The sequence below is a fragment of the Tamandua tetradactyla genome, chromosome 8 (assembly GCF_023851605.1).
Source record: "Tamandua tetradactyla isolate mTamTet1 chromosome 8, mTamTet1.pri, whole genome shotgun sequence".
In the NCBI taxonomy this organism is placed as follows: domain Eukaryota; kingdom Metazoa; phylum Chordata; class Mammalia; order Pilosa; family Myrmecophagidae; genus Tamandua; species Tamandua tetradactyla.
The window spans coordinates 98,465,023-98,482,280 of NC_135334.1; the positions used below are offsets into that span (position 1 = coordinate 98,465,023).

General features: G+C 38.7%; 1 protein-coding gene across 5 annotated transcripts in view; it reads left to right on the forward strand.

The window, feature by feature from the left end:
• GAS2 (growth arrest specific 2) overlaps positions 1-17,258 on the forward strand; it is a 170,848-nt gene that overhangs the window by 117,757 nt on the left and 35,833 nt on the right. Inside the window, exon 7 of one of the 5 annotated variants that reach the window (XM_077114239.1) lies at positions 2,683-2,748. The exons of 3 other annotated variants lie outside the window; for them this stretch is intronic. In XM_077114239.1, the coding sequence (XP_076970354.1) occupies positions 2,683-2,727 (45 nt within the window). In that variant the 3' untranslated portion in view covers positions 2,728-2,748. The remainder of the gene's footprint in view (positions 1-2,682; positions 2,749-17,258) is intronic. One more of the 5 variants, XM_077114240.1, reaches the window with a different exon arrangement.

The following is a 17,258-nucleotide window of genomic DNA, read 5'->3' on the forward strand; positions in this document are numbered from 1 at the left end:
CTTAGGCAGAGAATCTGGGCATATCCTTCATTCTAATTGAAGGCCCTTCAACAAATTACCTTTCTGATAAACGAGTTGTTTCCTTGTGAGTATGTGACTCTTGTGAGATTAGGATATTGCATAAATGCATTTTTAATTTTAACAGAAGGATGTGGTAGAACAGAAAATGTGCCTTCTGTGACACAGCTTTCTGTGTGGCGTTATAATGTGAAGGCCTTAGATAAAAACAAACATAACGTGGGTGAGCCGAGTTGGTACCACAGAAGCCAGCACAGGTGGCAGAATATGCTCCCCAAAGAGAAGGTTGCATACTGAAAATAAAAACTTCATTTACTTTACAATTTTCCCCAAGACGTTATTAGACATTCTCTAGAGTCTGGTATGGTTCTCTAGTGGAATTGAGAGGCAGACCTTTTCCATTTCCCTACCATAATTATTTCTTTGCATTTATCTCTTATTTTTTCAGTAACAGCACTGAGCAAGAGAAGGTACCAAAGAGAAGTAACTCTAACTTTTGTGTTTTAAAATGCCAACAGCCAACATAGTCTACAATTCTCAGACTGTATATGCTAATGTGTCACCTGGTGTGGATTATTATGCAGTAAAACTTCCCTTCACTATAGGATATGAAAGAATATAGGAATAGCAATTCTAGTAGCAACAATAAAAAATTTTCTGCAGTCTCGTCACAAAAAGATCATAGTTCACATTTTTAGCTTATGTTTGTATGCCTTTCTGGACTCGATATGGAGAGTATTTTATGAACCTTGTATCTTCTTGTTTCAGTAGGCTCTTCATGGTTGTAACTATGTCTCCACAGCCAAAGCAAAGCAGATGTTGAAGGTAATTACATAATTAAGGGGAAAAGCTCATCACTTTGCTTTCACAGTGGAGCCCTTGCCCTCTAATCAGATGAGGAAAGTTGGACCACCAAAAGTGAATATTTTCCCTGTTTTTTTTTTTTTTTTATCAATGAGGTACTAAAATGCTGTTTATCCTTTGGTTGTCCCATAATGCTTTGTAATATGGGCAATATGGAACTTATGATTGACTTGCAGTAAGTAACCTAGTAATTTTTTTCTTTCTTAACATATGTTCCAATGCTCCAGTGTGTTCCTTCATTGAACTTATTATTAAAATTATCCAAAGGTATAAACCTGGGTTTAGCTTCTGTTTGCGACATCATCTTGGCCTTTGCTTTAAAATATTTGAAATAATATACCTGTGGAATAAAAAGGAAGGACTATATAATTTCAGAATGTTTCTATTCAACTCCCAGTGCATAAATTGCCCTTTAGGTTTTATGCATATAGAACCTCATGGCCCCCAGCCAAATATCTGCTCCTGACACCACACCTAACCTCCCATATGTATAGCAGTGCCTTAACTAACACATGCAACTTATTATTCTAGTATGATAATGTTTAAAATAAAGAGGAATGGAATAGGACTTAAATTTGAGGTTCTGATGTTACCAGTGTTTATAGGAGGATTGGCTCGTGTTTAGACTTTAGAATATGAAAAATTACGATCTGGAAGGAACAGATTACTTGGGTAAGCCTTGTCTAATACAAAAATACAAAAAAAAAAAAAAACTGCTAGCAAAACCCCATTCTGTAAATTATGCTTTAAATGGGGTGAATGTCTTTAAATTATATTATGGAAATCAGTCTTGACTTCTAGAAAAATATTGCTAAAGGCATTCATTTATCCATCATTTATTTCTTTATTCATTTATCTAATACACAAGCGCATACCATGTGCAATGAACTGTTAGAAGTCTTGAGGATTCAATTTTTCTGTAAACTGTTTCTTTTTAAAGATTGTGCTCAATTTAAATACTCATAGACTAATGTCTGTTCTGACACCTGAATATAACTTAATTGGTCCTCTCCATTAATAGTTGGCAAACAGTATAAAGAGATGCATTCCTAAAACACCACTTCACTTTTAAAATCTCCTTAATGAACCTGCAAACACGTCAATGAGAAATCACTGTGGTACTGGACGGGTGGCAGAAACACCAGACATAACTTTCCCTGTAATCTGTTGAAAGATGTTACATAAAGATTTATGAAGCAAGTTATGAATTTTAGAAATCTAAGTCTGTGAAGTTAATCTGATCGTGTCATCCTTGACTCCCAGTCATCACCAAAGTTGACTCAGCTAATCTAGTTGAATAGGTATTAGTTCCCCTTTTCACTATTCAGTTGTCACTTGGTTAAAGAAAATGTTACCTGACAGGTTTTCTTTGTTCAAAGAATATAAGTATCTGTGTTTTTTGATGACTTAAATTTCCATACCTCTCCTTTCTTCTCTTAAATATATATATATATATAATATATATATAGTCTATGAGTATTTACTTTTTATAAGTGCCTTTTTTTTTTTTTTGCATGGACAGGCTCCAGGAATCAAACCCGGGTCTCTGGCATGGCAGGTGAGAACTCTGCCACTGAGTCACCGTTGCCTACCCTAAGTGTCTTTTAAAAGTGCCTCTGTAGGCAGGAATGTAATTATCTGATAATCTAAGTCATGAGTCTTCATATTTTAAGTGAATCTCTAAAGAAAATAGAGCTGGCATGCTAGGTTTTTTGGAGTAGTTCAAATCCTTTTTTGGATGCTAAAAATTATCCATATTTCTCTTCTCTCCTTTTCTTTATCTTCCCTCCTTTACCAAAGAAGATGCATAGAGAGGGGAGGATACTTCGTCAAGTTTTGACATAGAATAATAACACTGGTATTCTGGTAAGTGAAGTGAAATGCACTAAAAAAGAGCAAGACTCGCTTCCTGAAGTTATTTCTCAGAGATCCTGTGATGCCCAAAGAAATAGCTTGGAGCTAAGCTGTATTAGTTGGCTCTTTTCTGATCCTAAAACAATAAGAACCTCTGGATGTTGAAGAGGGTGTTAAGAGTTTTCAGAGAGTGGCAAGCAGGATTTGGAAAGCTTTATCACACCTTGAAGCTGAGGCTGAAACACCTACAGGTCCCAGAGGGCTACACAGCACCCACCTCTTGATCCTCCCCCTTCCTGAGAGATGCTGTTTGGTTTCCACTTCTCAGAACAATTATTTTCACCCCCATGATTCTTCCTCTTGACCTGTTTCCCATAGCAGGATATAAAAAAGCTGACATACACACAAAAAACAAAAACAAAACAACAACAACAACAAAAAAAAAACACAAAAAAAAACCTGACACTATCATTTTAACCTCTTAGATTGGAACAGCTTTCACAAATCCAGAAACCAATGAGGGAGGTGTTGAAATACAGTAAAATACTTCTAGTTACAATTTACAGTCCAGAAATTCCTAGTGAAATACATCAAAGCTCCATTTTCATTTTACATGGGATTGCATATTCAGTGATCTCCAAGCTTATTTACTCTGCAGCAAGCATTTCTCCAAAATAACTCAGTACTTTCTCATATTACCAGGTGTTGGAGCCACACATGACTTTTCTCCATTCATACTCTCTTTCTCTGATTTTCTTCAAGTGAGAGGCTTTCAAAACAAGACTTGTATCTTTAACTTAAAGTATATGTAGAGAGCCACTTTAAACAAGAGTATTTACCATATTTTAAAAGTACAGTCCCTGGATTTGTTTGGTAGCAAAGCATTTGAAGATTTATCTGAAGGGGACCCATGGTTGAATTGTCTGGGGGAGAATTTAAAACAATACTTGCTTAGTAGATTGACCTTAAGAATTGAGATAATGTTGCAGGAGACATCAAAGTTAATCCTCACCTCTACCTTTCATTAATCTTTCATGTGATACAATTTTTCGGGCTAGATTTGGGGTTGGAGTTCCCAACAGAATTGAACCTCACATGATGTTTTTTATTAACCTGGACTTGAAGGATCAAGAAATGCTTTTAGGACAAAGTGAAGTCTGAGATAAGACTCAAGGGATAGCCAGATGTTAGCCAAACAAAGGATAGAAGAAAAAGCATTCCAACCAGAATCAAAAAGGAAACACCATGCCCAAAGGTCCAAAACACCAAAAGAGAAGATAAGAGGGAGATGGAGATAAAATGAGTCATTACCAAAACTGAAACTGTGAGAAATTGAACCTTCCGAGCAGAGGTCAAGGTAGGAATGGGGCATGAGCTGTGGGTATGGCAGGGGAAGACACGAGGCCAGGCAGGCACACAGAGCCTACTCATCAAGAGTTACCGATGCTGGGAGAGGGCTGTGGCTTTGTCCTGAGGGCATTATAAAGGCTTGGGAGAATGTGCGAACGGGAGAGTAGATGATACTGTAAATCGTAGAGAATGAATTGAAGCGGTATAAAATTGGAGAATCACCATCAAACTACATGGGCATTTAGCATCCCAACCTGGAGAGAGACTTAGCTCATAAAAAGCCCAGATACACTATCTAGGAGTATAGCTTATTTAAAATTGAAACACTGGAAAGTTCATCTTTGCCCCTTAAGCAGAATAGCCCAAAAGTCACATGTTGATTTTGGCTTGATCTGGCACATCTGCCTGGCATAGAGGAATTGGCTGGGTTTCAACAGGTCAGAATTTCCACTTGTTAATTAGGGGTTTCTTTGGTGAGAATTTTACATAGGATGAAATTGTAGGGTACTCATGGAAACAAATGGGAATGATGGGAAATGGTGTTTTTATATTTTATAGCTGTAGTGTTTTTCTAAAAACCCCTGGGTATATCCACTGACCAGAGTCACATAAATTAATAAAAAGCATAGGCTGGTGCTCCTATCAACAAGTTTTTAGAAATTTGTTACCCAAGTTCTTATTCTCCAGATGTTACCCAGCTTCTCAGTTGCAGGTCTGGTGATTTAGTACATGTTTCGTTTAGCATAGTGAGGCTATAAAAAATACAGTGCTCTGCCCTGAGTAAGCCCAGCAGTGAAACCAAGGCATTTTATATTGAAATTGTTCACTGGGCCAAGAATCCTCCCTAGAGTTTTCTTTGGTCATTTATAAATTTTTTTACATGAATTCATTACAAGTATATCTAGAAAGCACTGATTCCAGATGTGTGACTGAATCCAGAGCTTTGGGTACAAGGTGACATAATTTACCCTTTGTCAAGTCTGTGAGGTATGTCAGTAACAGGCATTAAACATCTGCTACGTGCCAGGCACCAGTGTTGAATAGAGATAGAGCAGTTAACAAAAGTCTCTTCATATTTTGGAATTGAAAAGACAGGCAATAAACATACAGATCAAAGGTCAGATAGTAAAGGGACAGATATAAATACTTTAGGCTTTTTGGACCATGCAGTTTTCATCACAGGCACATAATTCTGTTGTTATGCAATCAGGAATAGAAAATACGAAATGAATAAGCATGGCTGTGTTCCAATAAAACTTCATTTACAAAAACAGGCAATGGGCCAGATTTATCCTGCACATCATAGTTTGCTGACCATGACATAGATCAAAAAATAAGTAAGCTCATCTCATTAACTAATAAGAACTAGAAAGAAGACAGAACCAGGAAATGTGGAAGAAAGGATCTGGATATAGCTACTTTGGCTAGAATGGCTGGGGAATGACTTCTTTGTGATTGGGTTACACAAATGAGCAACCAAAGAGTAAGTTGTTAATAGTATCTATTTCTTTTTTTCTTAAAATTGTATGTATAATTCATTCCACTTGCATTGTCTTCAGGGATCCCTTCTGTAGCCTAAACTATGACTAGGAAAGGTCTTGAATTAGACCCATAATCATGAGTTTGTTGGAATTTGTGTTGCATGTTAAGGTAATCTTCCCTGTTGTAAATCTTCCTTTTTTATGTACATGTATTTTGAAAAATATGAACATGAAATTTTAAGAGCTTATATATATTTGGGTGCATGGGTGGTTCTGTGGGAGAATGCTCGGCTTCCATGCAGGAGACCCAGGTTCCATTCCCGGACCATGCACCCCTTCCCCCCCCCCCAAAAAAAAGCTTATATATATATATATATATATATATAAAGTTATGACAGTTAATTATAGACTGCAAGTTTATAGAAGGCAGAGACCATGTCGAAGGGGTCTCATTTGTGCAGAGAATCAATATTTGTGGCTGAAGAGAGTTTCAGGTAAAAGCTTCCCTTAATGGCCCAGCCTTCTTTAATTTGTAACATTTGTTAAATGAGGTGCTCACTTGGCACTCAGAAAATCTGATATTGGTCAGCGTCTCAGTTTGAAACTTCTGTACCCCAGAAAAGCCATGTTCTTTAATCTTGATTCAGTATTGTTGGATGGAATCTTCTTGATTAAGTCATTTCCGTGGAGATGTGGTCCACCCAACTGTGGGTGAGACTTTTTGATTAGGAATCCAGTAGGTCAATAAGACCCATTCAAAGTGGGTCTTAATCCACCTACTGGACTCTTTAAGAGGGAACCATTTTGGAAAAAGCTTCAGAGAACACACAGCCAGAGATCTTTGGAGGTGAAGAAAACAAACACTCCCAGGGGAGCTGTTTGAAACGAGAAGCCAAAGACCCCAAAAGATGCCAATCACATGTCCTCCAAGCTGACAAAGGTGTCTTGGACCCATTGGCCTTTCTTGAGCCAAGAAATCTTTACTTGGATGCCTTAGTTTGGACATTTATATGGCCTTAGAACCATAAATTTGCAACTTAATAAATTCTACTTAAAAAAGCCATCCCATTTCTGGTATATTGCATGCTGGCTGCTTTAGCAAACCAAAACAGATTTTGGTACCAAGAGTGAGGTGCTGTAGTTTGCAAACACCAGACGTGTTGGAATGGCTTTTTAAATGGATGAGGAGAAGATTCTGGAAGAGTTGTGATGAACTTGATAGAGAAGGCCTAGAATGCTTTGAAGAGACTGTTGGTAGAAATGTGGACTCTAAGGACACTTCTGATAAGACTTTAGACAGAAATGTGCATATGTTGTCGCAAACTGGAAGGAAGGTAATCCTTATTTTAAAGTGGCAGAGAATTTAGCCAAATGTGTCCTTATTTTGCCTGGAAGATCTGATTTAAAAGTGGTGAGCCATGTACTTAGCTGAAGAGATTTCCAAACTAAATGTGGAAAATGCAGCCTAGCTTCTCCTTGTAGCTTCCAGTGAAATGTGATAGGAAAGAGATATGCTAAGAACTGAATTCTTGGGTACAAGGAAACCAGAAATTGATGGTCTGGAAAATTCTGGGCTTCCAAGAAAGGGAGAACCCAGTGAACAGGGTCCCATGTGGTGATTTAACGAAACATGGAACTAGTCAGCCATTTCAGAAAAGCCAGGATTGGAAATGGAGTTGTCTGGAAAGGATTTGCGGAAAGTCTATTTTGGAGATGCAGAAAGAAAACACCCCCAGGGAACCCATTTGAAATGATAAGCCAAAGACCCCAACAGACACCAGCCACTTGCCTTCCCAGCTGCTAGAGGTGTTCCAGACCCATTGGCCTTTCCTGAATAAAGGTATCTTTCCCTGGATGTCTTAGTTTGGATATTTTTATGGCCTTAGAACTGTTAACTTGCAACTTAATAAATTCCCTATTAAATAGCCGTTCCATTTCTGGTATATTACATTCCAGCAGCTTTAGCAAACCATAACAGTCAGTATGCCTTTTGTGACTACTGCTCTGAAGCGTATGCGCAGTGTTTTATACTTGTTTTTGTCCTGGGTGCCTAGTTTGGTGTTTTTACACGGTGGGTACACAAACTATGGAATTGTGATTTCATGAGGATGAGAAAAGTTAATATAAAAATGCAGCTAGGATTCCAACAAGAATCGGTGGCTCAGACTAATAGTTTGCTTTCATAGCATGTCTGAAACCAGCAAACCTACAATCACATATTATCTTTTATTAGTAACCGAATTATTCTATAAAGCTAGCTTTTGTAAATAATACAGCTTTTATTCATATGATATCCTTGACTGTATATAGCCAAATAGTCAACCCCTAAATGAACTATAATCCAAAAGTATGCTAACTTTCCATGTAGCCAGAAGACAAACACTTAAAATATATTTAAAAACCTCACTAAACTATAATCTGCAACTAAAATATATTTAAAAACCTCACTAAACTATAATCTGCAACTTTTAAAGTAGCCAGAAGCAAAATCCTATAACTAGTGTAAGGTCCTGGGCTGCAACCAAAATGCCTGGATTTCTCAATAATAATGCCTTATTAAGTAGATATATAGATCTTATCTGTAAATGGAGGTTTCTTGGAAAATGTAACACTTCTTAAAAAGTACCAGCAAACTCAGCGAAATCTTAGTGTCTGTTAACTTTTAAAGCAGTTAATACTTGTAACCCAGACATCTGAATGTCTGGATAATGGCATTTTACTTTGTTAACTCATAACTAGCTCTTATCTTATTTTATAACCCTGAAGCCTAGTACCCCGGCAGGGAAACCCCTGATAATTATTAAAATGACATGTGTCAGCCAAGAATTAGCCACCTTGCTCATTACCCTAAGCCTGCCTGCATTTGTGTGAATACTATGAAACTATCCACCTTTCTGCAGCACAGGGAACAGAGCTGAAGTTTTTAACCTCCTGTTCTGCTTGTGCTACACACTGCAATTAAAACTCTTTGTTTGAAATTCCGGTGTCTCAGAATCAGTCATGGAGTACATTGGGTGTGTATCCCAATTTATACAGTATCACATTCATGCATGGTGCACTGGCTATGTGGAAATTATTTAATTGAAGAAGGAGAGCCCTACTTTTGAAAGCCCATGGTCTTTCTGATAAGATATATAGGTCTAGTTGTTTTATGTGTACTTGTTATCAGACCCTGATGCATATGTTGGTCCTTGACTAGTCTAGACAAAGAATTGAAACTCAAGTCAAAGTTGGGTGAGCAAGGGGATTTGTTAAAAGTACTGAGTAAAGAAAGGAAGAAATATGTCCTAAAGGATGGGCTCAGTTGGTGAAGAACCAGACTGGCCCCAATTACAGTTTCAGTTGAGAGTTTTATGGGACCAGCTAACAGTAGTAGTACGCAAGCTATTGGGGCTTCATTGGGGTTTTTCCTTTGTGGCTTTGTTTCTTGCTTTAATAGGGCGCACGGACTGCAGTTTGCTTAGTTTAACCATTTAGCCATCCATTAAAGGCTAAATATTCTGACTGCAGTTTGCTTAAGTTAACCAGCTGCTAAAGGTGGTTCTGGCCACCTGGGGGTGGCTATGGGGCAGTTCCCTTTTTCCCATGTGGTGAGTTCATGACTTCCTAACTACCTAACACATACAACAAATCAGGGAGTGCAAGGTTACTGATAATAATATATAAGGCTTGGCTTGCTTGGTTAAAGTATGGGTGATAATCTGTCAAGTAATAAATATTAACTCCTTTTTGTAAGGAGCTGAAGACCTAAAAGGACCTCGTAGGAAAGACCAGAGAGTTAATAATACAAATTAAAAGAACAAAATAAGACAAAACAAAAAGGTGCCATAAGAAAGAGCATGATTTAAACCATTAGTTTGTTTGACTCGACTTTGCCGAGTTTCTAAAATGAGAGGAGCACTGTCCTTAGGCTCTGTGAATTCAGACAGATGGGATCAATGTACACTGGATTTAACTGGAAATTTATCAAAAAAGATAGAAACTCATTGTTTTGAGGAATGTGTGGAATTTGAATGTGAGAAAGCATTTTTTTGTGGATATTAGGATAAATATGGTAGAGGAATGGCAAGAACGCAGTTTGGCTGGAGTTTGTATGGAAGGTTTAAGCAGGGACTAATGTGAGAAAATTAGGATGGGGAGGGGGCGATTCTGGAGAGCCCGGAATGTAAAGCCCCCAAATTTGTATTTTTAACCTAAAGTTTTATTCAACAATTGAAGGTGTTGAACAGATATTAGGACGATAAAATTGAAGTTTAAGGAAATTAATCTGGCCGAGCTTTGTATATAGAATGCAGATTGGAGCAGGAAGAGACTAAAGGCCGTGTTCCCAATTAGGAGCTTATTGTAATTGTTTAGATCTTATGAGAGCCTTAACTAAAGTTAAGTGGTGGCAGAGATAATGGTAAAAAAAAAAAAAAGGATCGATATTATGAATAGAATATTGAGGTCTGAGTTGATTGGATATTGATGAAATACAGAGAAAGGCAAAGGAGAAACTAGAAATTTGAAAATGATGATCTTAGTAGAAATTGTTCTCCCCCCCAAAAAAATAAATTTAGTTGAGAAAAGGAACGTTCCTAGCTTAAAGGTGGTCAAATGATTCTGCCATGAACTTACTGCCTAAACTTTGATGGAGTTATTTAACATCTCTGTGACTCACTTGTAATGTGAATTATAATAACACTCACTGGGTAGAGGACTGATCCTTCTTTATTCAGATATTCCAGAAATTCCTTTCTAGCTCCTGAGAATAGTGATGGCTTCTATGTGAGACAGATTCTTTCCAGCTAAGCAAATATGCAAAGTAACTTTGAATTCTACTAAAAGTTTGAAGGCAACAGTTCCTTATAACAGATGCAAGATGAAGTCATGGGGTTCAGAGGGGTTACTCTAGGTAGGGCTGAAAGGGACCGATTCTGCAAGGTAGTGATGCCTGAAGTGAGATTTAGGTGATGAGAAGAAGCCAGTCTTGACAAGGGCAGGGTAAGCAGTCTAAAGGTGACAGGGAGAGCATGTGCACAATTTAGCTCATTTGAAGAGCAATGTAGTGGACTTTGTTCCTTATATTTGGATTATTCTGGGAAATGGGACCAATTTAGGTGTTGGTAGCATTTAGTTATCAGTCTGCAGGTAGAAATTGGGCAAGTTTACAGGAACACGTGCCTCTAGTGTCCTCCATAGAATATTTAATTTTCATCAAGGTTTTCCCAACTCAGTACCATGGGGGAGTGTTGAAGTGTGTGTGTATGCACATTTGTTTGGTGAAACGTGATTAATTTTTCTTTACATAGGGAACAAAAAAATAAAAAGATTCTAAGAAGTCAGAAAGTCAGCTTCTGTTGAAGAAGAGAGATTTATTACTTTTTTTCCTTGTAAATGAGGAGGATAGGAAACAGAAGGCAACAAGAATTGTTCTGTTGAGAGGAATGACTTGCATATTTTAGTTTGGTCTGTTCATTCTCATATAAACTAGGGCAAAACAATGATCCCATTAAGGAGTCTCTCTCTCTCTTTTTTTTTAACTTCAGTGTTTATCTTTTTTGGATAAAAAACTAGACTCAGGGAATACTTTGATTTTGTGGTGTGTGTTTAAATTCCATCCCCTCATTTACCAGAAAATTATGAAAAATGGGCCCTGGAAATTTCCTTTCCATGTATCCTAGTCACCTTCTCATTTTGTGCCGCCTCTCCCTGGTTTCAAAGGTGATGGGAAGACAATAGAGCAGAGAGGGGATTTGGAGAAACTTGTGTGGTGCCCTTCTTGCTCTGCCCTAGCCATTTTGGGCTTCTCTTTCAACACACCATGCCGTGTCCTGTTCAAGAGACTTTGGGAATACCGGCTCTTTCCTCTCTCTCTCTCTGCTTATTGCCCAACTAACTGATCTCATTTTTAAACCATTATTCTTAATGGCTTTTCTTCTAGCAAAACTTCCTTCCTCTCTCGGTTGGCTACTGTTAGTGTAGGTTTCCTGTCAAAGGATGTTGACCCCAAGCGCTGTGTACTTCCCCTTCAAGACACTCAAGATGTTGGAATTACATTTTGATGGGTTTTCTTCCCTTTATCACTACCAAGGATCTTAAGGATAGGACTTGTGTTGGGGTTATGGACTGCTCTCTCCCCACCCAACCTATCACTCTCCCATACGTAGTCCAGCCTGAGAATTGCTTAATAAATATTGGTCAAATGGATTGAAGTGGAATGAACAGATAGTGATGAGACATAACAGCATTCTTGAAAGTTGAGGATCTCTGCAAAAAGGAAAAAGTGAAAAAGCAATTTTATTGGTTAGGATTGGCTATAATAGAAATAAAGTAGCAGTGACGTAAGACAGAAGTTTATTTCTCCATCACAGAAGCCTAGGGCTGACTTGATACCTCTGCATCTCAAAGTCTCAGGGTTCTTCCAGCTCATTGCTCTGCCATCACTAGCAGGGGAACTCAGACACATGGCCGGGGTTGGCTCCATGTCCCAGGTAGAAGGAACCAGGAAAAGTTGAGGGAGGGACAAACTTCCTGGAAGGCATCTCTGGTATCTTCTGAACATCTTATTTGATGTAGCTTAGACATGTTGCAGGGAAGCTGGGCAAATCGCCTTTTTTTCTGGGCTGCCAATCAAAATTTCTACTGCTCTGGAAGGAGAGAAGAACAGCTACTCGGGGCTCACTAAGAATCTTCTTCAGGAGGTCACAGTAAACATCACAGTGATTAGGCATAAACTAACACTTGGTGGATCATCAAGCATTAGCTGTGGCCTTGGACTTAAGGCTTTGATTCTAGGATTTATGATAAAAATTAAGAGACAAGAGTTACTGACACTAAACAATGTCCTTTTGAATGGCGGTTTTTCATTTTTGCTTTACCATTTTCATGGAATCCATGCAGGAGTTGTGCAAGTCAAAGATAGTTTTAGTAAGGAATAGCATGGTTTATGGAGGACATGTATTGGCTTGCAGGCATCTTAATTCTAACTTGGATCCAAGATGAAATTCAGTCATTCATCTCAGAGTTTAATCTTCCAAAAAGTATGGGAAAAGATAGTAAGTGCAGTTTAGAAATTAAAGACACAAAAAAAGTTACAGCAGCCTAACTATATATAATGCCTGACCATTTACGAAGCACTTTAAATTATACTGTCACATTTGATCTTATGAAAATATTGAAAGTTAGTTACAGATGAGAAACTGAGAAGTTAACAGACTAGGCCCAAGTTAGAAAACTCCTAAGTGTTGGGATCCTGACTGAATTGTGTTTGTGTCATATTAAGTCCGGCATCTTCCTTCTGTCCCCCAAAAGGCATGTCAAAGCCTGGTGAGGAGGAGGGACGAATCAGAAAAGATGAGTCTCTTAAGTGCCTTTCTGGAGATGCAGGCTTTGTGATACTTGTATGGATAGCCAGTATTCTTAGTCATAGCTCTTAGAGCAAATTCATATAGAAACTTCCATGGTCAGGGCTTTTAATTTCTTATGCAGCAAAGCCAGACGTGCAGAGCGGCAGGGTACATTGTTTTTCTGACAAACCAGGGCAGCACGTGCACGTACCTACACGCACAATCCCACTAAAGACATGTTGTCTACAGTCCAGAGTCACTAAGCAACCAAGAGCAGAGGGCTTTGTTCTCTGAGCTGTTGAGGGGGAGGGGAAGATGCTTCTAGAAGGCCCTTCAGTACTAGGCCTTATGAAGAGCTAGATTAAATGAAACTAAAGGGTATTGTGGCTGTTCTCACAGGGTATCTGTTTCCTGACACGTGCCCCCATCTCTGCTATTGCAGCAGGGCATGTTGAGTGCAGCTGCCACTCGTCTGATTCAGAATTCTTCACTCACAGGTTTAATTAAAATTTCCAGCAAGCACCATCTATCATTTCTCTTTTGTAATTTTTCTCTCTCAGAGAGAAAAGGTCCATGCTCATTACCTCTTGCATGTTTATAGTGCCTTTGTTTCTATAGCAAGAGATTAGTAACCCTTTTAACCTCTTGGAGATTTTCATTGGGAAGCTTAAGGGAAAGCAAACCATAATTGTTGGTTGTCAGATCAGCCTTTCCCTTTAGCTAAAGATATTTGGGCAAACTCCTGAGATTTCAGATTTTGATACAGTGTAATATATTAAAAGGTTCAAAAATATAGTATAAGAAAGGATTATTTTTATAATAATTTAACAAAGCAGTTTGCTCCCACTTTGGGATATATAGATCTCCAGGTCTTATCCTGTATAAATAAGGATTCATGGGCTAACTTCAGTATCTTAGAAAGCAAAATAGGACTCGGACCTTTAGCCATGGTAAGGATGCATAGACTCAGCAAAGCATCTGGTTTCTTTCCGAAAGATTTATACCCAATTGATAAAAAATTGTTTCTTCATACTAATCAGTTGATGCTCTGCATAATGGATAGACATGTTTTTATTTCATTAAAATGGGGACTAAGTTATTTCTTACCAAGTTTTAGAGACAAAATCTTTCAGCATGATATGTAACAAGTGTGCAGATTTTGTAATAAAATATAGGATTAAGCTCTGGAACTACTTTGGCACTTGGAGTAAGAGTGAGAATAAATTCCCACATCTATACACACAAGATTCATAAAAGCTAAGACAGAATTGTGAGACTTAGAGAGGGTACCTAACCCAGTAACTGCACATAGTAACTTCTCAATAAATTATGATTATCACCATCATCATAATCATCATTATTATTATTTTAAAAAGTGGGGCTTAAAATAAAACACAAAATAAAGGGACTCATTCTTTGTGAACTGATTGGAAGTTCAACAAAGTTAAGACTCAGCTGGTCTGGGGAAATAGTCTTTATTATAAAGCCAACCTGTGCAAGTCAGGATACCACCTAAGGGTTCCTTGACCTCATCTGGGAAAAAGAAAGCATTGACTTGATGCTCTCCAAGGCCTGTTCTAGCTTAGATAGTGTGCTGGTTTGTTAATGCTGCCTGCATGCAATATACCAGAAATGGATTGACTTTTATAAAAGGAATTTATTAAGTTACAAGTTTGCAGTTCTAAGGCCATAAAAACATTAAACTAAGGCATCCAGAGAAAGATACCTTGACTCAAGAAGGGCCCATCTGGGAAGGCACATGGCTGGTATCTGCTGGTCCTTTGGTTTCTGGTTTCAAACAGCTTCCCTAGGGGTGTTTTCTATCTGTGTCTCCTAAGTCTGGGTCTCGTGTTGGCTCTAAGCTCCCCAAAATGCTTCCCCTTTTTAAGGGACTCCAGTAAACTAATCAAGAACACCCTAAATGGATGGCATCACATCTCCATCTAAAAAAAATGTCACACCCACAGTTGGGCATGTCACATCTCCAAGGAAGTAATCCAGTGAAAATGTCATGCCCACACTGGATGTGTCACATCTCCATGGAAACAATCCAATCGGCATTTCCACCCCACAATATTGAATCAGGATTAAAAGAAACATGACAGCCCCCACAAAATTGGATCAGGAAAAAGGACATGGTTTTTCTGGGGTACACAACACCTTTAAACTGGCACAGATGGTCTGTATTGCTCACCAACCAACCAAGACTTGTACTTCCCAGCTCGACACACTGACGGTATTGCCTGACAAGTCACTGGTCTTCGGTGAGCCCCAGTTTCCTTATCTATAAAATAGATATACAAATGTCTGCCTTCCAGGTTACTGTAGAAAAGATCTTGGCATAGAGTAAAAATGTGTAAACTGGAAGTGAAAGTGGCAGCTGATCACTCCCAGGTGTTCACTCAGCAGTTCTCCACAATCACCATTTACCAGCTTCTTCCCTCTCCTAGCCATGCCCTCTGCGTGCCCTCCACGCTGCCTCCCTGGATGGGGCACGGGCCTGGGCATCAACACAGTACTGCAGATGTGTTCTCAGAGCCATCCGGAACTACCATGCATCTTCTGCTTCCACTCTTGTGTGAGAGCATTCAACTTTCATTTCTATCACCCCTTCTACCTGGTTTTCTCCTCCGACTATCAGGTCTGAGGTCATGGTGTAGATTATTTTGCAGATCACTTTGCATCTTCTAACATGGCCACAGAAGACTCCAGTAAATGTGAGCAGTTATTGTGAATGCGAGTACCTCCTCACTTGTGGAGAACAGAAAGGGAAAAGAAAAAAGAAAACCCCCAAGATCCTCTATCACAAGTAAACACTGCATCCTCAGGGATTCTGAATGCCAAGGACAGCTGGTTTGCCTATGGGAGTTGTACCTATTTTGCCATCTGAGCTCGACCTGCACTACACACCCCTGGCTCACACTTCACAACATCACTACTGAGGGGAAACAAAACAAAACAAAACTCACAATACTCAGAAAGTGTGTCCTTGTAGCGTGCATGAACAAAAAATGTCAAAATTCTGTTCCCTCTCGTGCTCTCACCTAGCCTCTCTGAGTCACTGTGACACATTATCCTCGTTTAGAAACTGGTTTTGCTTTCTCCTGACACATCCTAACTGTATCAGAGCTGTGTTTAATCAGGAAGTGCCAGATGGCACTGAATCACCAGCTGCTTAATATTCAAGAACAATATTATATACAGAACAATGTACGTGTTGATTAAAAGACTTTGCTGATGTCTTGGGAATCAGAGAATGCCCCAGTCACCTCCACAGCTGTGCCTTGAAAATTTCCATGGATTACAGTCTTCTCAGGGACTCTTTGCTAAGTGTGTTTCCACCTTTACTTTTTTTTGGGGGGGGGGGAGGGGTGCATGGTCTGAGAATTGAACCCAGGTCTCCCGCATGGAAGGCCCATGCACCTCTCTCCACCTTTACTTTTGTTGCCACTCCTGCAGCATTTGGAGTTTTGCCTCTGAGCTCTCTGCCACTGAAAGTACTGGATGGTATGCCCCCTTCCCTGGAAAAGTTGTTAGAAACCCCACGCAAGGAGTCTGCAGGAATGGAAATGATCAAAAACTTTTATGAGCAACTGGCGTTATAATTGTGAAAAAACTTCATCATGTTAGCATATCCAGGAACTGCTCCCAAGATAATGCTCGCTGTGAGTTGTATGTAGTGATCTGAAATTGATTCTGAACATAAAGGGGTACAGTATACATGAGGCAGACTTTTGGATAAATCCTACCAAAATATCACCTTTATTTTCCATGGGGAGCTTTGGTTCAAAACCAAAATCAAAAGAAAGAAAGAAAGATAGTATTGTCTTATTGTTTTAACTCGCCAAAGAAAGAATCTATTTTGGATTCAGAATAGCTTAAAATGCTTCTAATTACCTCTCATAATTCTGTTGGAACAGTCACAAAGCTCACCAGACTTTCATTTCTAAAAACAGACCTGCATTCATTTTGGTGAGTTAAAAGAAAAATTGTAAAGAGGAACTTTATCTGAGCTATCACCATCAATCTGTATTATTTTTAAAACAATTGGCTTTATAGAAGCATTGGTAGAGATTACTAAGAATGCCTTGAAGTGTGTCTTTGAAGATTGACCAGTAAGACCAGGCACATGTTTCATTACTTAAATATGATATCCATTAATCCACTTATTCATGAATAAATAAGCATTATCCACTTATTCATATAACAAAGAAGTCATCACTTGTCCATTATATGCCAGGATCTGTGTTTAATAATAGCAGCTTTTCCATACTGATAATAAACCACATCTCAAAACATATCCTGAAAATTGGCAGAGATCCTAGAAATTCATAATGTAAGACAAAAACTATTCTAATTGTAC